The 26,943-nt window shown below is 48.7% G+C and overlaps 11 protein-coding genes across 11 annotated transcripts; 5 read left to right on the forward strand and 6 right to left on the reverse strand.

The window, feature by feature from the left end:
- Positions 1-218: 218 nt before the first annotated feature.
- J7337_000208 (uncharacterized protein) lies at positions 219-1,339 on the reverse strand (the record flags this gene model as incomplete). The annotated part of the gene is made up of 6 exons (XM_044817971.1): positions 219-296; positions 350-516; positions 567-666; positions 718-848; positions 903-1,034; positions 1,093-1,339. The coding sequence occupies 6 exons, from the start codon at positions 1,337-1,339 to the stop codon at positions 219-221; spliced, it is 855 nt and encodes a 284-aa protein (XP_044685673.1).
- Positions 1,340-3,211: 1,872 nt separating this feature from the next.
- On the forward strand, positions 3,212-6,406 carry J7337_000209 (uncharacterized protein; the record flags this gene model as incomplete). The annotated part of the gene is made up of 5 exons (XM_044817972.1): positions 3,212-3,437; positions 3,494-3,745; positions 3,797-3,913; positions 3,963-4,017; positions 5,032-6,406. The coding sequence occupies 5 exons, from the start codon at positions 3,212-3,214 to the stop codon at positions 6,404-6,406; spliced, it is 2,025 nt and encodes a 674-aa protein (XP_044685674.1).
- Positions 6,407-8,675: 2,269 nt separating this feature from the next.
- On the reverse strand, positions 8,676-10,646 carry J7337_000210 (uncharacterized protein; the record flags this gene model as incomplete). Its single annotated transcript, XM_044817973.1, has 6 exons — positions 8,676-9,387; positions 9,439-9,624; positions 9,681-9,845; positions 9,893-10,086; positions 10,236-10,328; positions 10,416-10,646. The coding sequence occupies 6 exons, from the start codon at positions 10,644-10,646 to the stop codon at positions 8,676-8,678; spliced, it is 1,581 nt and encodes a 526-aa protein (XP_044685675.1).
- A 1,372-nt stretch (positions 10,647-12,018) lies between these two features.
- On the forward strand, positions 12,019-13,256 carry J7337_000211 (uncharacterized protein; the record flags this gene model as incomplete). Its single annotated transcript, XM_044817974.1, has 3 exons — positions 12,019-12,177; positions 12,229-12,961; positions 13,009-13,256. The coding sequence occupies 3 exons, from the start codon at positions 12,019-12,021 to the stop codon at positions 13,254-13,256; spliced, it is 1,140 nt and encodes a 379-aa protein (XP_044685676.1).
- A 282-nt stretch (positions 13,257-13,538) lies between these two features.
- On the reverse strand, positions 13,539-15,739 carry J7337_000212 (uncharacterized protein; the record flags this gene model as incomplete). Its single annotated transcript, XM_044817975.1, has 3 exons — positions 13,539-14,675; positions 14,727-15,548; positions 15,728-15,739. 3 exons carry the CDS (start codon positions 15,737-15,739, stop codon positions 13,539-13,541), a joined length of 1,971 nt encoding a protein of 656 aa, XP_044685677.1.
- A 587-nt stretch (positions 15,740-16,326) lies between these two features.
- On the forward strand, positions 16,327-17,169 carry J7337_000213 (uncharacterized protein; the record flags this gene model as incomplete). The annotated part of the gene is made up of 1 exon (XM_044817976.1): positions 16,327-17,169. The coding sequence occupies one exon, from the start codon at positions 16,327-16,329 to the stop codon at positions 17,167-17,169; it is 843 nt and encodes a 280-aa protein (XP_044685678.1).
- Positions 17,170-17,699: 530 nt separating this feature from the next.
- On the reverse strand, positions 17,700-21,045 carry J7337_000214 (uncharacterized protein; the record flags this gene model as incomplete). The annotated part of the gene is made up of 2 exons (XM_044817977.1): positions 17,700-17,880; positions 17,930-21,045. The coding sequence occupies 2 exons, from the start codon at positions 21,043-21,045 to the stop codon at positions 17,700-17,702; spliced, it is 3,297 nt and encodes a 1,098-aa protein (XP_044685679.1).
- An 820-nt stretch (positions 21,046-21,865) lies between these two features.
- Positions 21,866-22,154, forward strand: J7337_000215 (uncharacterized protein; the record flags this gene model as incomplete). The annotated part of the gene is made up of 2 exons (XM_044817978.1): positions 21,866-22,070; positions 22,129-22,154. The coding sequence occupies 2 exons, from the start codon at positions 21,866-21,868 to the stop codon at positions 22,152-22,154; spliced, it is 231 nt and encodes a 76-aa protein (XP_044685680.1).
- A 283-nt stretch (positions 22,155-22,437) lies between these two features.
- Positions 22,438-24,082, reverse strand: J7337_000216 (uncharacterized protein; the record flags this gene model as incomplete). Its single annotated transcript, XM_044817979.1, has 2 exons — positions 22,438-23,995; positions 24,042-24,082. The coding sequence occupies 2 exons, from the start codon at positions 24,080-24,082 to the stop codon at positions 22,438-22,440; spliced, it is 1,599 nt and encodes a 532-aa protein (XP_044685681.1).
- A 646-nt stretch (positions 24,083-24,728) lies between these two features.
- J7337_000217 (uncharacterized protein) lies at positions 24,729-25,717 on the forward strand (the record flags this gene model as incomplete). The annotated part of the gene is made up of 3 exons (XM_044817980.1): positions 24,729-24,848; positions 24,914-25,318; positions 25,361-25,717. 3 exons carry the CDS (start codon positions 24,729-24,731, stop codon positions 25,715-25,717), a joined length of 882 nt encoding a protein of 293 aa, XP_044685682.1.
- Positions 25,718-25,833: 116 nt separating this feature from the next.
- Positions 25,834-26,757, reverse strand: J7337_000218 (uncharacterized protein; the record flags this gene model as incomplete). The annotated part of the gene is made up of 3 exons (XM_044817981.1): positions 25,834-26,424; positions 26,475-26,612; positions 26,671-26,757. The coding sequence occupies 3 exons, from the start codon at positions 26,755-26,757 to the stop codon at positions 25,834-25,836; spliced, it is 816 nt and encodes a 271-aa protein (XP_044685683.1).
- Between the last annotated feature and the right edge of the window lie 186 nt (positions 26,758-26,943).

Genomic DNA, 26,943 nt, shown 5'->3' on the forward strand with positions numbered 1-26,943 from the left:
GACCTCGAAAGAGACAGTGAGAGTTTCTTGAGAGATTTCACAGAGAGATGTATGAGCATATGCATGAAAGGAGGGTATTATAATATTGATAGCGTTGGAGCCTGCTTGGTGTATATGCCAGATACCTATCTACATGCAGCCTAAGAAGAAACATTACTGAACGTGCATTATCGTATTTAAAACTCATAAACTTTATGTCGTGAAGGGAATGTGTATCATTATGGTGTGAACTCAAGAACATGCTCGGGGTGTGGGTCGGCGAGGAAATCTGGGGGCAGAGTGCCAGGAGGAGGAGCCTGAATCAAGTTCATTAGCATTTTGGTCAAGACCCGAGTTAGGGGATACTCACCTGAAGCTTCTCGGACCACTTCTTGATATCTTCGTAGTTCTTGCAAGTGTGCTTGGTGTTGAAGTCGGGGAATGCGCTGGGGTTCTTTCTGTCGTACCAGACTTGTCCAAGAACACCGGTATCGACGTTGCACATGAGAACTTGGCGAATTGTGTCAAGGCAGTGTGCTATATAAGTCAGTTTTGAATGGTGTTGAGGAATAGTGATAATGACTTACTGACGTGTAGGCGGAAGACTTCGCCGTCGTTCTTGAAGGCATGTCCACCCAGGGCCTTGTAGTGGTCGTAATTGAAGTAGAGAGACTTGCGTACAAGATTCTGTGAAGAGATTAACCATTGTTTCGTTTACTCTTGCAATTGAGTCCCTACCAGACAGTGAAGGTGATGCATGCCCTCAACGTTGACGATGAAACCGCCGCCATGCTCAGGACTGACTTGAACATGGGCATCGGTGAGGCCACTGGCGATTCCATCTTCGTATGAGATGACACCAGGTCGATCTAAACAACGTTAGTTGATGCTTCAGTAATGTTGTTCAAAAGGCAAACACATACAATCAACACCAAGTGATTCCCATGCTTCATCGACTTTCGCAGAGCCATTCTTGCGGAAGTCATTCTCTTCCATAAAGTTTCCATCAAATGGTTGTTCGTGGTATTTTATCGCAACGTCCTTCAGAACCGGTGCTGTGGTTGAGAAGGTCAATTGATGCTTCGAGCTGGGGTCATTGAGTTGAGGACTTACACCATGCTGTTGTGTGTGCAGCACATGTCTGGTCAATGTTGAGATATGCCATTGAGATCCAAGCACCAGAGAGCGCTGAGATGAAGATAATTGAGAGTAAAGTGAAGATCCATCCGACACATCTGCATGCAGAGCATCGCCGTCTTCGAGGAGGGGCATAATGGTAGGATTCTGAGTCTTCGTCTGTATCTTGACCATAGACGAGAGGGTTCAAGAGGGCAGATTCTTGTTCTTGCTTGGGAGCCATATTTGCAACGATTGAGAGGTGTGAACAAGAGAAGAGAATCAATTGATGAAGGTCTTGTGTTTAAAGGTGAGATGATGTTTAAAGGTGAGATGAATCTGAGTAAGACAAGAATAGAGTCAGAAATGAGAAGAAGGAAATGTCCGAAAGCTCTCGAGGTTCTGATAAAATTAGAACGGGAACTCTCGAGACCCTTAACATGACGATATTGAGCGGCTGACATCCATAGTGCCAACCCAATGCACACTGCCGATTCAGCCGGCGCAGTCTAGCAAACTCTCATGCTCCATATGAGGCAATACGTGGCTATCACAGCCCTCACAAAAAAGGTTCTAGACATGGGCATCGGGCTAGAGCAGTGAGATGCGCAGGAAGTAAGAAGTGAGATACAAGATAGGACCAACCCAACTTACACGAGAAAACGAGGCGGGCACCAATCACCAAGACCCAGACTAGAAGCGATTATGCCTACATCGACATAGCGCACCTCGTGAAGAAAGGCTGAAGATGTGTTCAGGCAGGGCTGGATCCCGCCTCCGCATCCGACTTGGTATCGCGCTAATGTACCAAGACCAGAGAAATTGAGTCTCCGTGATCAGACGGATCAGATCAGAAAACTGTTGGAAGCATCTCGCCCCAGACGCAGATTTAACTTCCCACAACCGTGAGGCTGAGGTTGGATCTGACCAACAATTGTCCCCGCAGAAAGCCACAATCACTGCTGTAATATTTTGGCTACATTTTTTAGGGGAGAAAAAAAAACGATGGCTCTGGTAGTTAAGGTTGTAATTGATGGTGTTGTTAGTTACAGTAGTACTAAGACGTGATGGGAATGAGGCTTGTGGGGGTTGGGCAGAACGTTGGTCTTGGTGGTTTACCTATACGAAGTAGATCGCTTCTATCCCGTACTGCCGAAGTTCTTTTCCTTCTTAGTTGACGACATCGAACCCCGTGATTCGCAATTGGGACGGGTAGATCATATCGTATAGCAAGGGTTTTAGATCAATCCGAGACATTTCCGCCCATCAACGACATCATCAATCCCAAAACGGGCACCCGAAGATGGATCTCATGCACGTCTGACACGACATATAAACTTTCTTGTGCTATTTACAGTATGTCTTGGAAAGAATGTCCGTCTCTAGACTCTTATCCAACGTGCATTAGCTCCGCTCACTAATACACCTTGATCATCGTGCTAGTTGCCCAGATCGTGGCTGTTTTCTTCCAGATAAGGAAATCCTGCTGACTTTTGGCTTACACGAGAAATAGCTTTCCCGGTTAGTCTCTGCAGCCAGCCACCGCTGGTACAGTACATCAAGCTAACTAACGAGGCATCACGATTGCTAGGACTTCAATGATGCAAAGCTCGTCGGAAACTGCGCGATCGTTACCGTGAGAGGGAAGACATGAGTGCTCAGCCTTGGCGTGGTCCAATGGAGAGCCTCGTCCGGATGGTGATCCCCTCCACTTGCAAGCTGTGAGACTGATACGAGGTTTTGCTTCTCTAGCTTAGACTTCTCAGTGTTAGTCTGGGCAGGCTGATGAGTTGTCTCTTGCCGTAGGATCCGACGCCATCGTCGACTTTCGCTTGGCGGAGCGAGTCTGGATCTGGAGAGGTAAGTAGACTTTCGGGGTAGAGAGCTTCCAGTGTCCTTCTGCAAGCTAAGCCTTGATCAAGATGATCATGAGATACTTTTCTGTACTTCCAAGAGGCGTCCATCCTTGTCCATAAAGTAGGAGCTCCCATCCTGAGCTGAAGTGTTTCCTCACCACCCTTCTCACCCATCTCTTCAGCCTTAACTACCCACCACCCACCCTCTTCTCTGTTCTTTCACTCTACCATCTTTTTCTGTCCTTCTTCAGACATCAAAAATGAAGTTCACCGCTGTTACACTCCTCACTCTCGCTGCGGGTGCCTTGGCGGCCCCGGTTGCTGAAGCTGCCCCCGAAGCTGAGGCAGCACCAGGATATGCTACCTACGGCGATTATAAGGGCGCAGGTGAAGACCTCAAGTCTTATCCTAGCTACGGAAGCTATGGCGCAAAGCCAAAGCCAAAGCCTAAGCCTGCTCCGGCTCCTAAGAAGTATACCGATTATGGTGAGAAGTCCCTTGAGCAAGCTGCAGTCCACGTTCACACACTTACACTCCTACAGGAAGCTACGACTACAAGAAGTACGGGTCTTATGGCTCTTATAAGCGTGATGAGGTTGAAAAGCGTGAGGCTGCTCCCGAAGCTGCCCCCGAAGCTGCACCTGAAGCTGAAGCCGCTCCTGGATATGCCACTTATGGAGATTATAAGGGCGCAGGTGAGGACCTGAAGTCTTATCCTAGTTATGGAAGTTACGGCGCAAAGCCCAAGCCTAAGCCAAAGCCTGCTCCGGCTCCTAAGAAGTACACAAATTACGGTTCGTCATCCTCCTCCAACCCCTGGTATTCTCATACTCATTCTCCCCCAGGAAGCTACGACTATAAGAAGTACTCGTCTTACGGATCTTACAAGCGTGAAGCCGAGGCTGAGGCTGAGCCTTCTTCCAAGAAGCCTGCTCCAGCTCCTAAGAAATATACCAACTATGGTGAGCCAACACCCTGCACACTGCAACGACATTCAACTGACACTCGCAGGATCGTACAACTACAAGAAATACGGCTCTTATGGCGCTTACAAGCGTGCCAAGGAGTTTATCGGTTCTCTCTTCTAAGCTCAAAACTGAAATTGATATGGTGATGAAAGGGGTGTTGGAACTGGGACAGTACAGGATGGCACAACGCACATAACTGTTCTTATGAACGACTTACGATTCTCAACGAGAGAAATGTTTAATGTTTTATGTTTGGAATGAGTTTGGACTTGATGTAATGGAGTGTTTTGGGATGCAAGGTGGTGCAGGGTTTACTCTTAGATATATTCTTAGACTCTCTTTAATACTATTAGATCTTTACTCCAGCATAAAGCCTCCGCGCATACAAACTTCTGATGTCCAACTGAAAAGATCTATTGAGATTTGTTGCCCGATTTTGGTCTGGCTGGCGGTTTGTGCTTGCTACTGTCGTGCAGTGGCAGCTCATCTGTCATTTTGCATGCGGCTAACCCTACCAAACAACTCGAGACTTCATTCACTGCGAGTTTGCATCGTTGTTTCCATAATAACCGAGCAATTCACATCGAATTGGTCCATTTATTTTCTGGAGGGTGAAGGAAGTGCTACATGAACTGTAGGAATAACTTCTCGCCCTCTTCTAACCTCCCTCCTCTCTTCACCCTCAAAACCACCGCGTCAAAAGTCTCACTACGCTCCTTCAAGAGCATCCATCATATTGAGGTTGCATTCTCTACTCATAACCTTATTGCTGCCTTCTCTTCTCGTAACTGTCATTTCCATGCGATCTCAGTGTTACGTTCTTTCTGTTATACCCTTTCTGGGTCATAATCTCTAACGCGGTCTTTATCAAGATCTTACCGCTACCTTCTCTTTATCGTGCTCTTGCAAACAGTTATTTCCGCGCGATCATACCGACACATTCCTTCTATCGCGCTCTCGCCGCCGTACAGTTTCCCACACAATCTTGAAGTCGAGATATCATTATCGCGCTCTCGCCGCCTCACAGTTTTCGCCTCCGCCCGCTACAATTCCTTCCTTGCCATTCGTTGCAGTCACGGTCTATACGGCCGAGAAGACTTATTCATTAATAGCCATAAGGTGCACCGATACGACCGGTGGGTGCAGAGAAACCCAGAGCTTCACCAGTCATACCAAGAGCAAGCAATTCGCGACGAATACAATCCTACAGGTGGATCTTCCAACGCCTTCACTGGCATATACTACCCCAACCCTTCACTTGGTGGACAAGCTCTGAACCAAACCGATACTGACCCCAGTATCCTGTTCCCCCATACTCCGCAGAGTCAAGCGACAAACCCTGAAGACGTTTCTGAAACAGACACTATGGCGCCTGGCAACCGATCCTCGGGCAAAACGAGTAACCCCTTTGCTCCTGATGATGATCCGTTTGCTCGCCACACAGGTAATATCAAGGCTAAGGCTGGGGAAAGTGCCCAAAATGCGATCGGGATGGGACAGAACGCGATCCTCTTGGCAAAGGTTGTAAAGACTCTGGTCGATGCAGAAAACACCCCCGAGATGCGCCTAAAGGCCCGCTCCATCCTTATGACCATGGGAGGCGTCGATGGTCTTATCAACAGCGTCACCACAATGCAGACCGAACAGGCACCCGAGACGGCGGTCTCAAAGATCGATAGAGTCATTAGGGAGGCTTATCACCCTGGCAGTAGCGCCAGTGGTAGCTTCAACGACTCTCCTTCTGTTCCAAAGAGAAAAAGACGAGCGACTGAAACCCCAGAGCCCGACTCCGACGAAGAACTTCTTGCGGTGTTTAACACGCCGCCAAGTCGAGAGGAGGACCCAATCCCTGTCATCCCACGACCTTGGCCTGCGACACCGTATATTGTCACCGATTCCGTCAACACTCGTAATGGCCGCAAGGCTATCTTTTCTCTTATCGCAGCAGACGAGTGTATGATCTTCACGTCCCAAGAAGTTGCTCGAGTCTTTGGCAAACTCCTCATTCAACTTCGGAAGAAGGTTTCTGAATCTATGCCGTTGTCGGCTGCCGCCCAGATGGCTGGGATCGACAAGTCTCTCGTCCTGTCATTTGACATGCCCCTATATTTTCCGAAGCCGGGTTCATCTGATGTCGCCTTGTACGTCAGATCCGTCACTAACATCGCCATCTTCAACAGTGAAGCAGCTACCCGCCAATTGGCACAAGAGACAATCACATTCATGAGTTCCCGGGGTTGGCAGCCCTCCACTGGACTAAACATCCGGTACTCGCGGCTCTTCACTACTGCAAAGGGCTTTGTCCCGATTGAGCTTGTAGCCGACAAGCTCACCCATTTGGGTCAAGCCTGGAAGCCTCTTGTTGTCGAGGAAGGAGACGAATGGCCTCAAGTTATTGCCGCCGATGATGTCCGCCAGCTTGGCTGGGATGCTTACGACCAGATCGGCCAGCCTCCCCAGGATAATGAAAACCAACTCGCTACTTAACTCCTCCGGTTATAATGCCTCTCTGCATGTCTTCAAGGTTGCTTCTTGTACTTGAAGGAAAAGTAGGAGGAGAGTTGACTACCTTAGGTAGATATGGAGGCCAGTCACTTTAGTTCTATGTAATATTTCCCCATAAAGAACAGACTTTCACTGGGCTACTCTGATATTTCTATTTCCCAAAGTGACTCACTTATCCAAGTCCCTCTCTTGACCTCCTTGTGATATTATTTTGCTGTATAAATTCTTCCCTCCTTCCGTGTTAATTGATTTAGGAGATGTTGCCTCCTTCCTTTGCTTGGCCTTGGGTGCCCTGGGAAACCGGCCTACCACTATTTCCCAGACTTGCTACTATGGACATCTCTTTGACTGTCTGCTGTTTTCTTTCCTTTCCCCCCCATCATCATCCATCATCAAGATGGCGAACAAGATGACGAGAGGCATGTGGTTTAACCCGATCATTCTTGACGACAGTGACGATGAACCAGGTATGACCACTGATATCAGCAACCTCCAGCCCATTTCACTGACGATTTAGATGCAGTTAAACTCGAAGATGATCCTCTACACAGCACACTTCCTCTTTCCAACACGCTTCCCCTTCCCAGTAGCACTCCGGTTACTAATGGCCCTCCTGCTGTTCCCCTGTTGAACACGACCTATCCCCCCGTCCGGTTCGGAACAATGCGAACCAGAAACCAGCTTTGCCGATTACTACAAGAATCATGCAGCAGATCACCCGATGAATTCCACCGAAAGGTGGACCGGGCATACGCCCAGTTCTTGTATAAATTCCGTTCTACACAACAGCCATACCTGACACGAATCAAACCAATCCTTGACAATAGGAATTGTTTCTCTGGGTTTTCCCAGGTGCTTCCTTCCACAACCCTCACTCAACTTATGCAAATGGTTCTACACGGAGAAAAAAGACAGACATGGGCCTTGTTCTCTATGTACGAGATCAACTTTGCCATTTTTCAGGATGCTGCGCCTCGCGCGCAGCGCAAGGCGTTTTACATTCTAGTCAACCATACCCGAAATGACCTTCAACAACTACTCACTTGCGAAGTTGAAGTTTCACACCTATGCAACTGGAGGCGACGTATCAATCCGGACCACGTTACACAAATCTGTCACGATCAGCTTGCTTCAAGCAAGCCGCGGGGCACTTCGGTGCTAATATTACAGTGAAGGAGTTTTGTGATATTCATGAACCGCCATGCCTGCTACAGCAGGCAACGTTACCGACCACGGCAAAAGTATATCATTGTTGATCTTACCCGAAACGACCTGCAAGGCCTCCTCACATGTGAGACTGAGGTATCACATCGTTGGAATTGGAGAAGATGCATTAACCCGAACCACATGTACTCGAGTCTTATATCACGAATATATCACGGAAAACCTGTTTTAACCAGGCAGCAGGGCTCTTCCATGCAAACCTCCCGGTAAAGAAACACTGCAATATACACAACCTACCATGCCTGCTGCAGCAGGCGACATTACCAACCATAGCAAAAGTGATCAACGAGTGGGCTATGGCTCGAGATCTAAGTTAGCCTAAGCTTAGGCATACCTTATGATCATAGTATCCTAAGATTCATCATGTTTTTCAAGCTTAGGCATAATTTGCCCTAAGCTTAGGACCAGGCAGACTAAGATTTAGAAGAGCAGAGAATAGAATATAAGGATTAGATGCGCAGGCGACATTACCAACTACAGGAAAGCTTATCAATGAATGGATAGCGATGGAGAGACGTCTCCCTGACACCTTACCGGAGCAAACATATTGCCTTAATGCAGAACTACTTACTGTACCGATTAATCAGTACACTTGGGTTAAGGATCGGCCAGTTGTTGCCCGCGAGTATACAATCCCTGAAATAAATGATGAATATAAGGGCACACAGGCCCCGGGTATGGCATACTCAGGCATTCTAGTTAAAGAAATGATGGAAGAGTAAGATTCAAATGGGAGGAATGTAGCAAAGGGCAAAAGTTCATATAAAAATAGTAATAATATTTTTTATCTAGTTTTCCCCAAACCAATTAACCCAGAATTCCTAAAACCACTTACCTGGGGATTTTAATTATAGGTATTAATATAATACTTGCTATATAAAATAGCCTATAGCTAAGATTTAGAAGAGCAGAGAATAGAATATAAGGATTAGATATACTCTAGTAGTTGTGATCAATTTATTGAGCTTCAATTAGAGATATCTCTTCTTGAAATCCACTGCAAGACACCACAAAAACAACGCACTGTTTAGTGAGCAAATCTAAAGTCCAAACGCTGCTGACCCTCATCCGTGGTATTCAAAATGTAATCCTGCTGCTGCTCCTTTGTTAGGGCATTCCATCTAGCATCACGGACCTTGTTCCTCCAGATATAAAACGCCTTGACAATATAAAACAAGACGATATTAGCAGATGTGATACCAAGAATGACCCTGTTACCTCGGCGGTACAGAGGCTGATCATCCTCGCGGAAGATATTAGACGCAGCAATGTTACCAGTCTGAACGAACATATTGTACAAGGCAGCGCTGATGGCCCTCGTGCGTACACTGTTACTGTTCTTGGCGTTCCAACCAACAAGGATAGCGTGACAGTACGGGTAACTCAGAAGACCTGTGATGAGAGCGTATCGGACCCAGGGGGAGATATCGCCAGGAAGAACGACGAGGGCGAGAACCCATGGGAATATCCAGATGTTGGAAAGGGATGATAGCATGCCTCGTTCCTGCACGCGCTCGGAAAGCCAGGTGATGATGAGTAAGTTGACTGCGTAAAGGAATTGTGATGGAATAGCGAGAAGATTGGCTTCGAAGACGGAAAAGCCAATCTGGCGCAGAATGAAAGAGAGATATGTGTTGAAGGGAGCCGGAGGGATGTACACCATAAGGCCAATAATGTAGAGCGGCCACTGCTCCCAGTCCTTGACGGCTTTCCAGAGCTTGGGAAGATTGACAGCCTCTCTGTTATGGTGTTAACCAATGAGCATAGTTGGTGCCTTCGAGGTAGCGTACCTGTTGTTCATATCACCCTTGCTAGGGTCATCACGAAGAAGTCGGTTCACCATGATGTACTCCTCACGTTCATTGAACCAGCCATTCTTGCCACGGAACCAACTCTTTGTCTGGCAAGGGCCAGGAGGCATAAGAACCCAAGAGAAGAGGCCGATGATGAAAGTGCCAATAGCTTCAAGGAGAAATCTAAGAGTCATGTGAGCTCGAGGTTCCCAAGTTGACAAGAATTATAATGTACTTACAACCATCGCCAACCGCCCCAGCCGAGAACGCCTCTCATCTGAAGGATACCAGCGGCAAGAAGAGACCCCAAAATGTTACTGGTGCTCAGGGCAGTCCAGAAGAAAGCCAGTCTGATGGGCAGTTCATTGGACTTGTAGAAGTAAGTAAGCCAAAGAACAATATCGCTAATTCTGTCAGTAAATGTTCTCATTTCATGATGTGGATGACATACGGAATGAATCCACCCATCAAAAGACCCAGAAGAGCCTTGATGGCAAAATAAGCACCCCTACTATGCAGCGCAGCTTGAGAACCCGCAACAAGTGACCAACTGCAGATGAGGAAAGGGATCCATCTATCAGCACCAAGCTTCTTGCTAATCAAGCCACTGGGAAGCTCAGCTGAGAGGAACGACACAAGGAAGATCTAAATGGTCAGTCAAAGTGCCGAGCTGAGCAGGGGTTGACCTACAGTTTGTCCGTAGTTGAAATCGTTAGTGTTCATGCCTACTTCCGGCAACTAGAAGAAACTATTAGTCAAGCTTTTACCCCAGATGCATCGGAGAATTAACATACCATGTTGTCGGAAATAGCACGGTTGATGTTTCGGCGGTGGAAGTCTAGGGAGAGGAACATGACCCACGCCCAGAGACAGATGCGGAAGTCAATCTAGAGACAAGCGCACATGTTAGTCAACTGACTTTCAGAAGGCCATATAATGGCGTAGTGTACGTCCTTGCGGAAGGGTAAAATTACCTTTCTCACAAGCTTCTTCTCCTCTTGGGCAGTCCAAGTAAAGTTTGGGTCAAACCGATGTCGATTCTCATATTGAGCATTCTCATACACTTTTCTCCAACGATCCGCGACCTCTGGATCCGAGAAAGGGTGCTCAAGTGACGAATTGGCAGTCTCATCACCACTGTCAAATCGACGGTCCTCAGAGTCAGTCTTGCCGATGACTCCTTTGGAGTCTCCAACAGCAGCCATTTTGAATCTTAGTGAGGAACCCTAGTATCAGATGTCAGAACTAGCAACAACTAAAAGAAAGCAAGTCCTCGGAGAAAGAGAATAAGAGGGAGAGCCGCGGAGATGTCGAACATGATGTGATGCTTGGTGGTCCAGGGCTGGACTTATAAAGCCTGGCGTTTCCCCTACCGAGACTAATTCGTTTAAACATTGATCTAAAATTTTACAGTATTTGCCCCCATGCTGCTTGGGATGCCTCTGAGAAGATACGGGGGTTATCAATGTCGCGATGGACTACGAAAATCACCTCAGGGCTCGGCGAACGAGTGTTTTCTGGGCATGACCAGCCGATTCAGGGTTAATCGACGCCTTCAAGGTCAACTACGACGCTGGGGTTCTGAACGAACATGGATAATCGATTAAGCTACAACAGCTCCCGTTAAACCTGGGGGTTCGATCTAGACCATTAGCCACAGCCAAAGAACCAATAAAGGCCTCTCGATAAGTCAAGAGATTTAAGCTTACAATTGGTACGAGATATGGGGTGCTTTGGAACTAGCCATGGTCGAGTTCGGAGGTTTGTCCTATCTCATGAGAATAGAGGCATGACGTGCTCGCGATAGGGACCAATCGCTGAGGGATCCGGCCGAGACGCCGTGAAACGGAAATGCTTAGGCTTCTTTATGGAGAAATCTTCGGACTTGGCATGATTCGGTAGTCGAAAGCGTTACGAGGCAATTGGAGGATAGTTGGAATTGAGTTGCTGGGGTAGACTATTATATAGCCATTTCCCGACGATAATGATATTTGAGACAACTGCAACTCTCAAATTTTGAGCCACATATAATTACAATACCTTCAAAACTTAATCTATTGAAATCTTAGGCTTCTATAGAGTTATGGCCGATATCCGAGTCATCGACACTTTGTCTCGATAACCCCGATTGATAGCCATATTGCGTGACCCATCCCCAGGAATTGCGCCAACTCACCACCACCCTCGAGCCCTCAACCACGAGATCCGACATTGCGCAATACCAAGCTATAACGCCGTGATAAATACTCACACATCGCCAATATACTCTACATTTCGATGTTACACTCTTCGTCCCTCTCGGTCATTGCGTGATTTGATTCGCGTCTCGTTGATCAACGCAATAGAGGCGATGCTTGCGCGATGCCTTTGGATGATGACAATGGTTGACACTCACTGTTCGTCATTGCGAGTTCTCTATTGCGGATGCATACTTCCCCGCGCTTTGAACTATACGGAAGTGGGATTTGTCAGATGAGGAGTGAAGGTATATAAAGGCCGTAGAGTTCCAGGTGAACTGCACATTTGACGTTAAACCCGTATCAAAGACTTGTACAATATTTGATTATACTCTTCAAGATGGCTCCCTCAGCTGTTGAGACTCAGGCCCCTGCAGTAGATGCCCAGAAAGTAAAGCTCTACCCCGGCCATGTCGAGGGCGTATACAAGGAATTTGCCCCCGTCGTATACCGTCGTGAAGCCGAAGAGAAAGGCATCGATGGCCACGCAGCCGCAAAGGTATATCACATCCTCTCACATACAAACCATACACTAACACAAACATCTCAGTATCCAAACTATCTCCCAACATGGAACAAAGACCAAGTCTACCCTCCCCTCGTACCCTTCGAACACTACGAACATGGCAAAGACGCAGATCCAACATTCCCAAACCTCCTCAAGCCCACCACAAAGATATCCCACCTCACACCCACAATCGGCACTGAGATAGACGGCATCCAACTAAGCACCCTCTCCGACGCCGGAAAAGATGAACTAGCCCGCTACGTCGCCGAGCGTAAAGTCGTCGCCTTCCGCAACCAAGACTTCGCCGACCTGCCCATCTCCGAAGCCCTCAAGTTCGGCGGTTACTTTGGCCGCCATCACATCCATCCTACTTCAGGCTCACCAGAGGGCCATCCGGAGATCCATCTCGTGCATAGAAGTGCGGGTGACAAGTCGTACGAGGAGTTCTTCAAGACGCGTGTTAGCTCTGTGGCGTGGCATTCGGATATTACGTATGAGCAGCAGCCGCCGGGAACGACGTTTCTTTATGTCCTTGATAACCCTGACACTGGCGGTGATACCCTCTTTGCGAATACTGTTGAGGCGTATAATAGGTTGTCACCGACGTTTCAGAAGTTGTTGCATGGACTTAAGGCGACGCATTCTGGGATTGAGCAGGTTAATGCTAGTGTGAAGAAGGGGAGTATCAAGAGACGTGAACCGGTCGTTAACGAGCATCCTATTGTGCGAACACACCCTGTTACCGGGGAGAAGTCGCTCTTTGTCAATCCTCAGTGTAAGTTACCATGCAAAGCCATGGAGAAACAAGCTAACAGTTGTCAGTCACGCGAAGCATCGTCGGTCTCAAGAAGGAAGAGTCAGATGCCATTCTCAACTTCTTGTATGAGCACATCGCTTGGGGCGCTGACTTCCATGCTCGTGTGAGATGGCAGGAAAAGACTGTTGTTGTTTGGGATAACAGATCAGTTCAGCATACTGCTCTTCTTGACTGGCACTCTGGTCAACGACGACATCTTGCTCGCATCACACCACAGGCTGAGAGGCCTTATGAGACCCCTTTCGAGGGTTAGGTTCAATATCGGATAGCAGAGAAATAGCATAAGATAATGTTGAACAAACATACCAGAAGATGAACCAAGAATACAAGTCATGCTGAATATCAACCAAACTTCACTATGATATGTCACACAAGCAACATTGCGTCTTAATAATTTCATTGATATCTCGACCTGCCTCATCTGGTATCTTATTCCAACCAGTCACCATGTTCATAAAATACTTCGTTTCTCATCCAACGCCACACATGATATTCCCAAGCAACATAAACCGCCCTCTCTATCTATGCATAAAACTCAATTCATAGTACTCCAAACCTGATGCCCAAGCATTGTCGTCAATAGCCCAACTCCGTACATGCCAGCGCCTTCGTTCTCATGAAAAACCTCCAGTGCAAGCCAGCAGATCGCTGCCAGCTCGACTACATTCAGCGCAGAGCTAATGTATGTCGCTGTGGTAGGGAGTCTTGTCTGTTGGCTCGTTTCGCCTGTTTCTCGCAACGCAATGATTCCGATTGCCGATAACAATGCGAGCTGGACTTCTCGCCCGAAAGGCATGGAAACCGCTACAGTGAGACCCCAGAGAACTAGCATCACGGCCAGAGCGGTAAACTCAACACCAAGGTTGTCGAGCTGAGGTGTACCAGGAGACACACGAGTGTCTGAGCCCCTTCTGTGTGTGGAGTCTCCTGAATATTCATCAGGATGACTTTGTTCCTTTCCCAAAGTAAAACTCTGACTCAAGAGGTCAGCCAAACCGTTAGCCTCGTCATTGCTGCGCTCAGGCGCAAAGAAACTGGGCGGCTTGAACGAGACTTCGCGTTCATCATCTTCATTCTCATCCCTCTTCTTGGCCGCGCCTCGGAAGAAAATACTCTCCTGCTGTGCCGGTTTGGTTCTGATAATCGGCGCGTTAGGAGGGTTTCGTATACGCTGGGATGGGTTCGTCGGCGCAGGAGGGACCTTGTACCAAAACGGGCTTGTTTCGGCGCTCACGGGCGCCTCTCCGAACGACTTTCGGGGTCCATTAGAGGAGGGCGTATTTTGGAAAGCTCGGTAAGGCGACTGAGATTGAGTCTGAGATTCGGTTGGTGTCCAATCCATTTCGTCCGAATATCCATGGTCTTGTGTATTTCGAGGTGTGATGTTGAGAGCGTTGAATTGGGTACGAGCGCTTCCTGGGGCTCTGTAGGAATTCCCGGGGGGAAGTGGTTGTGGTGAAAATGTCCTAATAGGTGACGGGTTGAACCGATCTGGCTGAGGTGTTGCCGTAGGGGAGTCTAAAGCTTCGTTCAACAGTTCTGAGAAGGTCTTTGGTTCCTCTCTCTTCTGGCGAGTAATCTTAGGTTGCTTCGGTGGCGAAAAGGTTGTGTTTGAGGTGCCAAAAAGGGGTGTAGTGTCGACTTTGATAGATCTTTTTGCGGCGGAATATATCTAAACAGATTAGTACGAGCTCTGAAAATGTATCTTCCACGGACAACTTACCATGACCATAACAACTGACATAACCAAGTGCGCGCTAAGCTGAGCGTTCCGCGATTGAGCCTGTCCTCCGTCCATCTCAAGTACACGGCGGAATAGGATGCGGAAGAAGACGATCAGCCCCTGAAATGCATACCATTGCGTGAAACCTAGGAGATGTCTTGTGAATCCTCGGCTGACTTGTACAAACTGGGGATTCCACCATGCCGACAGTATACCCGCAGCAACCGCGCTGTTGATGAGTGTATCCGCTGGAGGAAGAAGTGCCACAGCCAAGCCCAGACCCTTCACAGCCAGCGTCGACCAGCTCCTATCATCCGGATCGTACATTCCCACATCTTGATGTTCCAGCGCAAGAGTGATTGCTCTGAGATGCCACAGCATCTGCATCACCAATCCTCCCCACCACAGCCCCTTGCCTAGGCTATCAACCCAGTCCAGAACGCCCTTCTTTTCAGGCGAAATCTTTCTCCCTCTACTTTTCTCCATCATCCGTCGAAGATGGTCCGTCTTGGCCGTATATCCCGCCCGTCGAATCTGACCATCAACCCTCTCGGCACATTCGTCACAAACTTGGGGATATCGTTCCTCCAACCCCTTTCGGAATCTGTAGTAATTTCGCTCGAGCTCGGGGTAATCGGGGTGGTTCGTATCGTCGGGAAGATACTGCGCCAGAGATGACGTAAACAGTCGCTGATTCTTCAGACATGTTGCGCAAAAGATGCTATCTTTTGGGGATGACGGGGGTGAATGTCGAGGAACAGCGTATTGGGTAGCGGGAGCTTCACGCTCGGTGGCTACTGGAGGATCCGTAATCTCTCCGTTCTAATCTTCATTAGTAAATGTGTCATGGTATCGAAAGGGCGTTCTTACTTCATCGAGGTAGTTTGTCGCATCGCATGATAGGCATAGAAACTGGCGTGTGATGCCGTCATATTTTGTACTGGACCTCTTCCCGCAATAAAAGCAGGTTAGATATCTGGTCCCTCGCAGGCGTGGCATACTTTCAAGACCATCGCCCTATCGGAGAATATAGGGAAATAGGAAACGTGGTGATATGAAAAGATTCCAATGAGTGTGTTGTTGATCGACGTAAAAAACAAATCAAGGATGATGACGATTGTTTAGGGTGGTTTCTGCCGGGCGGTCAGAATACTTTTTTTAGAGGCTCAGGAACCCTTGCAGCGGGGCCGCAGTTACATACCCCTGTCTTCTATACCTGTGACAGGAGCTGTTCCTGGAGCATGAGATCAAGTAAATATTCAGGTATGCTTAGAAAGATGTAGAAGAGAATAAATGTGCGATTTCCATATAATTTTAGTATCGATCGGCCTTAAAATTAACAATAACATGAAGAAGTAAGACCCAAGCTTCAGCATATGGCTTCTGCCTCAGAAGCTCAGCCCTGTAACAATCCTTCTAGAAGGTCGGCAAGTGGAGGTCACGTCACCAATACCACCCAGCTTCACTTCACTCAACTTCAGCTTTATTTGCTACATGTTACACATATCCAATTGTAACATCTCACAACTTTACTCCCACTCACTCCATCACTGAGAACATCTTACAATCTCATCACCAACTCCCAAACAATGCCCTCATCATGACCTCCCAAGCCTCATCATCCCATCCTCTCCCCCCTCCCCTCCATCTCACAATCCGCTTCACAACATCCTTCCCAGATCTCGAACTCGACATCCCCTCCCCCCAAACAACAACCGTCCTCGCTCTCAAACACCTCCTCCGCACACGACTCTCATCCAAAAGTCGCCTACGCCTCATCCACCAAGGTCATCTGCTCCCCGATGCTTCAGCGCTAAGCTCAGTCCTCAAACCACATCCTGCGCCGCCGCGCACAAATGATGATCCGAAGGGCAAGGGCAAGGCTGTTGAGGGTGCGAATGTGGCGCGGGTCTATGTTAATTGCTCCATTGGTGATGAGTTGTCGAGCGACGAGTTGAAGAAGGAAGAGGAGGAGGCGCTTAAGCCACCGAAGGAAGCGACTGGTGATGGTTCGAAACCTACGACTTCGACGAGGCCGCGACCACGGGGATTTGATCGATTGCTACAGTCTGGCTTTTCACCTTCAGAAATCGCAACTTTGAGGACACAGTTTACATCAATTCATACAGCGCGCTTCACACCAGATGCTATGCCATCACCTGACACCCTGCGCAACATGGAAGACGCATGGATCGACAACAACGCCGAAGGAATCCCCTCCGGGTCCAATCCACTCGAGGACGAAAACTCCGGCATGGCTTCTGTACTTGAAATACTAATCAAAGCCATGACAGTCGGATTCTTCTTCCCACTGGGAAGTCTAGCATGGCTGATGCGCCAGGAGGGTATCTGGAGTAAGAGATGGCAGATATTCGTTGGCTTTGGCGTTGTCTTTAGTCTTTTTATTGGTTTCATCATGGAGCTGTCTGGTGACCGGCCTTAGTAGAGCCTTGAAACGCTCCAGATGGTGCTCAGTGCTTCAACGGTGGTACTGTGTTTGGCTTATTGGTATCGAGTTTTCTGGCGTTGACTTTAGGCGTTGTCATGCCAAAGCATGGGTTACAGCGGATGGGTGGCGTTATGGCTTTACACGTATTCTATATACTGCTCTTAAAAGCAAGAGAAACAGACGGAATACACAGCAGCGATCAAATCCATGTGTCTCGTTCTCCAAACCTAAGTCTTTATCGGCCCTGAATAATTGTTATGAATTCTGGCAGGTTCCGCAAACTCAACCGAAGCCTGAGTATGCTGTAAAGAAAGCAATGCAATTTCTGTAACCTTCCATGCTGTATTCCTCGTATCTCCATCTCTATTAATTTAGATATCACTTTGACCAAGGTTCGCAAGGTTTATTCCTAATCCCTCGAGCTCAAGGTATACTACAACTCTTTTTTTTCACACCAACACGCCAGACTCCCAAGCCGGTGAAACATATAGAAAAAATGCACATTACATGATATTTCCCCCGTTTTATAGGTACAAGCTCTGCGCGGCCACAATATCTCTGCGGATCTTGGATAAACTTTCCTCAAACTTCTTCGTTAGATCGTCGTTGCCCATGACCTTGGCGGCCTGGCCCATCTGGCGAAGCAGCTCCTCCAGACGACGGAAGAGACGGATCAATGAACCTTCGTAGACCTTTGTCATTTTGCTAGAGTGTGTTAGTAACTGTGCTGTAGTGAAATAAAAGGATGACTTACCAAATCTCAATGAAAGGACGTCCTTGGGCCCATGCGTAGACCGTCTCCATCAGCTGCCACTTGAGCTTCTGGATGTATTCCTCCTCGTTGACCTCAAGCTTGCATTCCTGGCTGACCTTGGCAATGATGCGAGCCTTGGCCTGAATCTCACGGTAAGGTTTCGACAACTCCTCCTTGAGCTGGGTCGTCTCAATCTTCTCATCAAAGATAAAGCAACTCATGACAGCAGCACACATCTCAGGAGTAAGCTCGTTGAAGAATCTGTCAAAGAGCAACTCGGAGAGAAGCAGCTCGTGGCCTTCAGTGGAGGAAATCTCGCAGGCGACGCGAGCCTTTAGCTGGACGACTTCGGAATCATTAATAAAGCCGAGACGTCGCAGTACACGCTTGCGAGACTTGAGTTCGTCCATCTGGGCGATGCTGTACGCCTTGGCGATGGCCTTCTTGGTCTCCTTGACCTTCTCGGTAAGCTTCACCTTGGCGTGGTACTGGTCCCAGAGAGCAGGAAGAAGAGGCGAAAGGTGAAGAGGGTTGGCCAAAAGTCGGGACTCGAGGACTTCGATCTTGCGAAGGAGCTTCTTGAACGATTCATCGGTGATTTCCATGTTCTCGATGGGGTCTAGAACAGGCAGACCATCGGGGAAACGGCGCTTGACCTCCATCAAAGACTTTGTGAGCGTCTCCTTTTCTGAATCATTCTTGAGGCCTTCCTTGGGTAGGAAAAGCCTAATTTGACTGATAGCCTTGATGCAAGTTAGGAGACAAGGGACAACCGCAAACTTGACGTCGTCGTCGTCGTCGTCGCCGAAAGGTTTGAGGCCAACGGGCATAGGGGTATCTTCGACAGGTTGAGTAGGGTAGAAATCCGCGCTCGATCGGGAGATGGGAAGAAGCACGTCAATGACATGGGATTCCTGAGGGGCATATTCTGGTTCGCCCATCTTGGGCGCGCGGCGAGGGGTTTGGTTGACGATCACACCCCAGCCGAAATCGGTTCCGGTGCCAGCAATAGTCTCGTTCTCGTCCTTGGGGTTGTAAATCTGCACCAAGCGGCCTGGCTGCAGGTAAGAAAGACTGTAATTGGGGTGCTGGATAACAGTGCGCATATCCTTAGTATAGGCGCTGAGCTGCTGTCGAATCTGGTAGTAATCCTTGACCGTGGACTCGTCGGCGATGCTGGTGTTGTCGCGCTCCTGTTGTAGTGACATCAACTCCTTCTCCAGAGAGGGGACACTAGCGGCATTCTGGAATTGATGGAAGCATCGCTCCAGCATGAATTCGGGAGAAATAGCCTCGATACGAAGAAGGTTGAGAATCATGTTGTAACCGAGGTAGAAAGCAGAGTTGAGTCGATCTTGGTGGCCGGTGACAATCTCCTTGGCGGTGTCGGGTTCGAGCTTGTCGTCAATCATCATGATGACAATACCTCGAGCATCAAGACCACGACGACCAGCACGTCCAGCCATCTGAATGTACTCGGATGAAGTGAGAGGGCGTCTCTTGACACCATCCCACTTGGTAACTTGGGTGAAAACAACAGTCTTGGCAGGCATGTTGAGACCGATGGAGAAGGTCTCAGTCGCGAAAAGAACCTTGATTAAAGACTCCTGGAAGAGAATCTCAATGGTCTCCTTGAGAATAGGCAACAGACCAGAGTGATGCACACCAATACCTCGCTCCAGAAGAGGCAACAAGTTGATAATCTGAGGAAGCTCTCGGTCTCCCTCTGACAAACTCTCAATAGCGCTGTTAAAAACCTTGCGGACCATGGCCTTCTCAGAATCGTCGTTGAAGCTGAGTGATGAAATGTTCATGGCCAGGTTCTCACACTCTCGCTTGCTAAAGTTGAAAACAATAACGGGGTTGAACTTCCTCTTGATAGTCATTCGAATAATCTTGGAGATATCCGAGCCGCTATCAGCGCCACCCTTGTCGGTCTTCTTGTTCTTGCCCCTTCCTTTCTGACGAGCATTAGGATCGTTAGGGTCAGCACCCTTCTTTTCCTCAACCTCTTGCATGACCTTGTTGAAATTCTGCTCATTGAAGTTGCTCTTCTCATCAACGATGAGACGAGCGCCAGTGCCGCCACACGGAAAGAAGTAGTTCTGTAGGGGTGTAGGTCGGAAATCGGTATACACAACGTGACAAGCTTGATGATGGATCTTGGCAATCCACTCGGCGAATTGGAAAGCGTTGGGGATGGTGGCAGAGAGGAAGACGTATCGGACCTTGTCGGGAAGCATGATAATGGTCTCTTCCCAAACAACACCTCTTATCTTGTCTCTCATGTAATGAATCTCATCAAACACAACCCAGGCGACTTCTCGCATAATCTCTGAACCGCGATACAACATAGATCGCAAAATCTCAGTCGTCATGACAAGACAACTTGCCGTAGGGTTGATGGTAACGTCACCAGTCATGAGACCAACATCTCCAAAGATGGCCTCGAAATCTCGGTACTTTTGATTACTTAGAGCCTTGATGGGACTTGTGTAGATGACCCTCTGGTTGCGCTTCAAGCACTGCGCGACAGCATACTCAGCCACAACAGTCTTTCCGGCAGAAGTGTGTGCGGAAACCAGGACACTCTCGTCTCTCTCGATAGACGCCACGGAAAGACTCTGGAAAGGATCGAGCTTGAAGTTCCATGTTCGCGCAGGTTGCTCGGGGGCCTTGTGCTCGGAAAGGGGGACGTATTCGTAGTCTAGGTCCGGGGGCAGGGCAACCTGATGCTGAATGTTGTGCGACAAAACAAGCGATGAATCCTGCTCTGTGAAAGTAGCTGCGCCAGCAACTTCTCTCGACTCGGCCGTCTGGAAAGTATCTGTCATGACAGGACCAACATCGTCCTCCTTCTTCCTCCGCTTGGACTCCTGTTGACTGGCGCTCTCCGAAGACTCTTCATCGTCAGAAGAATCCTCTCCGTCTTTTGAAGACTCTGTCTTGGCGTCCATGTCAACGTCCTGAGTTTTCACCAAAGCATCGCCGTTCTCGCCGTTTATTGCGTTTGCCTTTCTCTTTTTAGTGTCACCCTTGTGATTCGGCACGTTCTCATCTTCGCTCGCGCTCGGGGCGTCCACCTTGCCCTCGAACACATCAAACATCTCATCCATGCTGGGCGGTGTTTTACCGCGATCGGCTTCCGATCGCTAGCTGCAGGAAAAAAAGTGATCGAGATCGGGTGGCTGATTCGAGTCGCGTTCTAGTTCCTTTGAAGAAATTTGGTATGTGAAAATTGAAAATGTTGCCTTTTCGTGTACGCAAGGCAGAAACAGAAAAGGCTCGTCGAAAAAAAAGGCGTGAGCTTGTCGTCCAGTACAACACGAGCGAGGAATCGATCGATCGTCCCAATTCGTGGTACACGGGCCTAGGCGATTAAAAAAAGTTGGTTGATGGGAAGTGGGTTGCTTGCGGCAGAAAAAAAATCCCCCTGGACAAGCTGAGGGCGGTGAAAGTCTATAGCGACCGGGAATACCTAGGTAGTTCAAGACAGAAGCTAAGCCCAGATCTGTATTTCTAAGTAAATACGACTAGAATTACATTATCGCGGTGACCGCATAGTGTTAAATCTTTTATATTAGATAGATCATTCATCTAATATCTCAAGTAAATGCTCACTTAGGAATATCCTTTACCTGCCGATGTTGCCCTTACAGCCGACGTCACGTCTCTAAACTTACGATCCAATCACAGCCGATTGGAGATTCCATGTCAGCAAAGTACAAAGTATCTCCGCACGTGACCTACTAGCGTTTTGCTCTCCAAACCTCAGACCACCATCTCTGACCTCGGATGCTATCATCACTGACACATCCCCAAGCTTCCATCTCGCACTCTCCACTCCTCACCGTCAAGGTACGTCGACCCCCAAGCCATTGACTAGCTCACAACTCCTCTCCCAGCTCTCACGAACCAAATTGACCCCCTTCGCAGATGCTCTCCCGCGCCGCCGCCCGAACCACGACCTCTCTGGTCACCAAGCGAGGTTTCCAGACCACCCGCGCCCGCATGTCCTCGCCCTACCACTACCCCGAGGGCGCCTACAGCAACATCCCCTTCAACCCCCGAAGCAAGTGGTTCGGCGTCGGATACTGGACCTTCATGGCCACCGGCTTCTTCGCTCCCTTCGGCATTGCTGGTGCGTGGTTTCCTCCGTCCCGATGTTCTCCGACTCACGATGCTAACGAGCTGCGCAGTCTACCAGACCTACAAGCCCCAGTAAATTACTCGCCTGCGGATTGGATTTGCTGTTGCGTTGAAAGACTGGGAAGCCTCGAGGTGGAATGTGGTGTAAATATCCGAAATAGACATCAGTCATTCTCGACTCTTGATTCGAAATTTCATTTGTTCGACCATCAGCTATATCGACCCATACGTGAAAATACGGTTATGACAATCGCTAGCTATGCAATTCCCAGCCAACCGGATCTTTATATACAGAACTCTAGAGCCCCGGGGTATTATTCTAAGTTAAAGTACATGGTAGTACAAAATCTACTGTTACATCATAATCTCGTTCCATCTTTTTTATATCTTCGATACGACGGTCCTTCCCATTGACCAGTCGACGACTTCATGTCTGCGCCGTCAAGAATGGTCTGAAGTATGGACTCGATGAACGGCTGTCGGTCCAGCGGAATGTCCCAGCGCTTCTCCATCTGATCGTACACTTCGATAACGGTCTCATTTGAGCCGCACTTCTTGGCAGCTCGCAAAGCCCAGATGACCAACCATCTGTCGATGGTAAACCCTCTTATGCTTTCGTCTCGTGCTTGGTACATTGCCTTCAACACTCCCTCTAGCCGCTGCTCACTCCATTCAGAGCCAGTGAAGCCACCATGGGAGTAGAATCCTTTGAATAGAGACAAGAAGATCGTCGCGTGAATGGGAATCCTGAGGAACTTCATCTCATCAAGAAACTGTGCCACCTTGGCCAAGTCTCCAACTTTGACCGAGTAGTGCTCGACGAAAAGCTTGTATGTGTGAAGGTTTGGCGAGAGCTGCATTTGCTTCTGCAACGGCTGTTGAAGCTCGGGATGCTTCTTGCCAATTCTCGTAAACATCATCAACACCTTGGTAATGACCCGACCCATACCGTAGTCCCTATCCGGGATATTGGGCGCCATTTCGTGACCGGATTTCATCCTCTCATATGTCAACTCAGCCGCTGACTCCTCGCCACATCGCAACAGGCCTGATATTACACAATTGAGCACAACAGTGTCAATCATTTCACTAGCCTCAACCATGTCTTTGTAGGCCGCACGAATCCCATTCGAGTCCAGCTTGAGTCCGAAATAGTGTATCAGACTGACGTGATGGTATCGGTTGTACTGATAACCTCGGCTTTCCATCTCGTTGTAAATCATGTCTGCGAGAGCAAAATTTCCAGTTTTCGAGGCAGCATCGAAAAGAATGTTGAACGTAACTTCGTTTCCTTTGACATCGGGTGATCGCTCCATCTCTTGCCACAGCCTCAAAGCAGTATCCATCTCGGTTGTCGTTACGCGAGCTGTGTATTTCGTTGCAAAAGCCAAGGCATAGTTCCAATGCGTCCGCCGCAGTGTCAATCCGGCGGTTTTGACATCAGCGATCAGCGCAAAGTAACGCAGCATCGACTCTGAATTTCGCTTTGGGGGTAACCCCATAATCTTCAATAACCTGTTCCGCCATGGCCAGGTGAGATACAACATCCTTGGTTCTGGAAGCTGAAGGTACAGGTCGTATATAGGGTCGAGGGTTGCTCGGTATGGGTGGCGGAGCTTGTACGAAATGGCTTTGCATAATTTTGCAATCAACTTTTTTGTCTCTTCATCGGCCTTGAAGGTCTCATCCTCCGTCGGATATTCAACATCTCTTTTGTTTTCCGACACTTGAACTTTTTGACCGTCGGCGGGGGCATAACCCCTTCGGTATGGATCCCGATAGTAGTCCAAGTGCTCTTCAACCGTTCCCGCATCTTCCTGTGGCACAAGAGCCATGAGGTGTCGAGGGTCGTGGCCATACTGAGTATGGAATCTCTGATTTATCGGAGGTATCGGTGCGGCGGCAGCGGAAGCGGTGCTATAATTGTTCAGGGCAGGTCGGGAGCGACGGCAAGGCAAGGCACGTCGAGCCTCGGTAGCGGGCGAAAAGGTCGAGAGAAGCCATAGTGAGCTTTTGGAACAAGAGGAAGGGGGTCTCGAGTTCAATCTTCTTCTCTGTGTCTCTTTTCCAGCCTCTCTCACAGTACAGAGACTCCTCCTTGTGGTAGTAACCCCAAAACTGGCCGACGGTCGGTTCGAAAGCACCGCACAGAGGGAGCCGTCTAATCGACTAGAGACTTTCATGAGCTCCTCCTCATGATGCTGCGACTTCTGATTCGTAGCCGAAGCGTTATTTTGTCTCGAACTGTAGGATGAACACGGGAAATGGCGCTGAGAAAGAAATCAGATCGGCAATCTCTCTCAGGAAGAGCTAATGCCAGCGGAAGTTGAGACGAGAGGCTTGTTCTTGTAAGTGGGACCTCGTTCGAGATGGTTTTTTGCTGCACTGTCATTCGCGCTGAGCTATGGGGAGATACCCCAGATGGAGGGTGAAAATAAAAGCCGCGCTGTGACATACAAGATGTAAAGAGATAAGGCAAAGAAAAGTAAGAGATTTCTTGAATGCACAAAACAAATAATTCACTTTAGATAGCACCACGCTTTATTTTATTATAGATTGGCGCAAACACTGTTGAATGTTCTGTCTGAAAAGTAATATCTGAGTATTTACTTGGTTCTGCTGGATTCAGTGTCTAGCCTTTATTGTCAACATGCCACCCGGCGTTAAGATTTACCGATGCATCTCCAAAATTTCCACTCACCACCACGACATTGCGGCTCAAGCCAGGTCCCGCGTGGCATTACTCCCAATCAGAGCGTCAATTGATACCGTAAGGCCGCCTCCATTAATATCCCCATACCCAATTGAATCTCTACTGACATCACCGCCGAATAGACCATGGGAGGCAGACAGATCCGACCCGCAAGGGTCCTACAAACAGTCACCGAAGAGCTCAACCACACCGTCCTCGGCGGCAAATCCATCCCCACGCCGCCATGGTACAACATCATGCAATCCGTCCCTCCAGCCGAGACTCTCGTTCGAAACGTCACCCCCCGCATAAGGGGCCCGAAATCCAGAGTGACAAAGCCAAAGAACCTCTATCGACCTCAAGAGATATTGTACATTGAGGATAGGCTGCGGGCGACGTTCTATCGAGATCATCCTTGGGAGTTGGCGAGACCTCGTGTTATTCTTGAGTCGGACGGAAAGGATTACCAGCACTGCGATTGGAGCAAGGGTTTGAGACAGCCTAATATTCCCTTGACGGGTGAATGGCAAGTTTCTCTGGATCCTGTGGTCTGATGGGGATCAAGCTAACATTCTTCTAGTGTCGCTCAGCGGCAATTATGGTTGATGGAGAACGAGAAACTCGAGAAGCAAAAGGCATACGATATAACACGCCGCGAATTCTACCGTCTACGTCAAGAAGAGGAGATCGAGAAGCGAGTGGCCCTCGAGGAAGCCAAGCACGTGGGCGCCTACTTTGGCAAGTCCCGCATTGATGTTTCGCACCATCTCGAGGACCGAGAGTTTGAGAACTGGAAGATCTGGGCTGGGAAGGAGACGGAGCGACAAGAGGCGAGCCGCAACTCCGAGATTGAGGACTTTGGTCTTGAAGACGTGGAGGAGGATGTCGCAGAAGATGCAGAGCCTGAGGAAAAGGCTGAGGCTGCGGAGGGCAAGAAATCACCTTGATAGCATTATGTCAGGGAGGGCGGATGATACCCGTCATGTACACAAACCATGTAACCTTTATTGTCTATGTATCAAAAGCAGAAACGCATATTCCAAGAGATTCTTGGATTGGGATCTCAACCCATCATTTTATCATCTGTCGATGAGACATCCGGTCGTCTAGCGTTGAAGACCATCTCACCACAGTTTCTAAGCCCATACTTATCAGCAACTTCTTGGTGCTGCACCAAAACGTCCGCGATGCCAGTGTAGTAAAAGAGTTTGCCCGTGAGGCTCAAGGTGCTGATACGAGCCCAGGACTCAATGTAGATGAAGTGCATTGAGTTCTCAGGTACCCTGCCCAGTAGCTTGAGAAGATGCACTGCCAGGCCGACAAAGAAGCCAGTCGCGGGTCCGTTGGAGTAGATACAGGTAGGATATGCGAGCTCGGCACCATCAATCTTGGGTGGCGGAGTCAAGAGAGCCGGGAAGATGCTGACCATGCTGAGAAAGGCCGTGAAAGGGGTAGTCAGGAGTGATTGGTGAACACGGCGCGCACGAGTGACGGTGAAAACGTCGTATGCCCCTGGGTTTGTGCCTTCAGCAGCACACAGTGTCTTCAGGTCTGCTTCGTAATCTTCAAGATGATCCTGCGACATGGTATCTCCAGAAGAGATCAAGTATCGTCGGTGAAACCCATCAAAATTGCAGAAGCCATCATCCATCATCTAGGGAGCGTGAGCTGGGTTTAGACCGTCGTGAGACAGGGGAAACTTACCATGAGTAATTCCTTCGTGTGTCCCCCAGAGCCCATAATAAAGCAGCGGTAGTCGAAAGGAGTGCGACGTTGGTTAAGAGAAGACAGTTCTCTGCTCACTGTTCTGCGGCGACGTTTGACAAGTCGGATATGAAGAGCCTTGGTTTTGTCAGTATTGGAGTGTGAGATTTGGTCTCGGTTGTGAGATTTGGCTTACAGAGAATACAATGAGAAGGGTGACGAAGTAGATGGACATGGCAGAGAGAAAGGCCACGAGCGGTCGGGGCGCGGCAAGTGAGCCCATCGCAAGCCCTACGCCTGCGGCGACGATAAGCATCACCATGTTTGCGTTGAGCACTCTTGATAGTAGATTGATGTCCCTGTGTTCGTATGGTGATGTGAGAGGTTGAGGTTGATCTTGACAGGTGGGCCTTTTAGATATTTTCGCGACGAGTCCAAACTCATGTAGGCGTTGAATCAAGAGACCAAA

Source organism: Fusarium musae, chromosome 1 (genome assembly GCF_019915245.1).
Source record: "Fusarium musae strain F31 chromosome 1, whole genome shotgun sequence".
Classification (NCBI taxonomy): Eukaryota; Fungi; Ascomycota; class Sordariomycetes; order Hypocreales; family Nectriaceae; genus Fusarium; species Fusarium musae.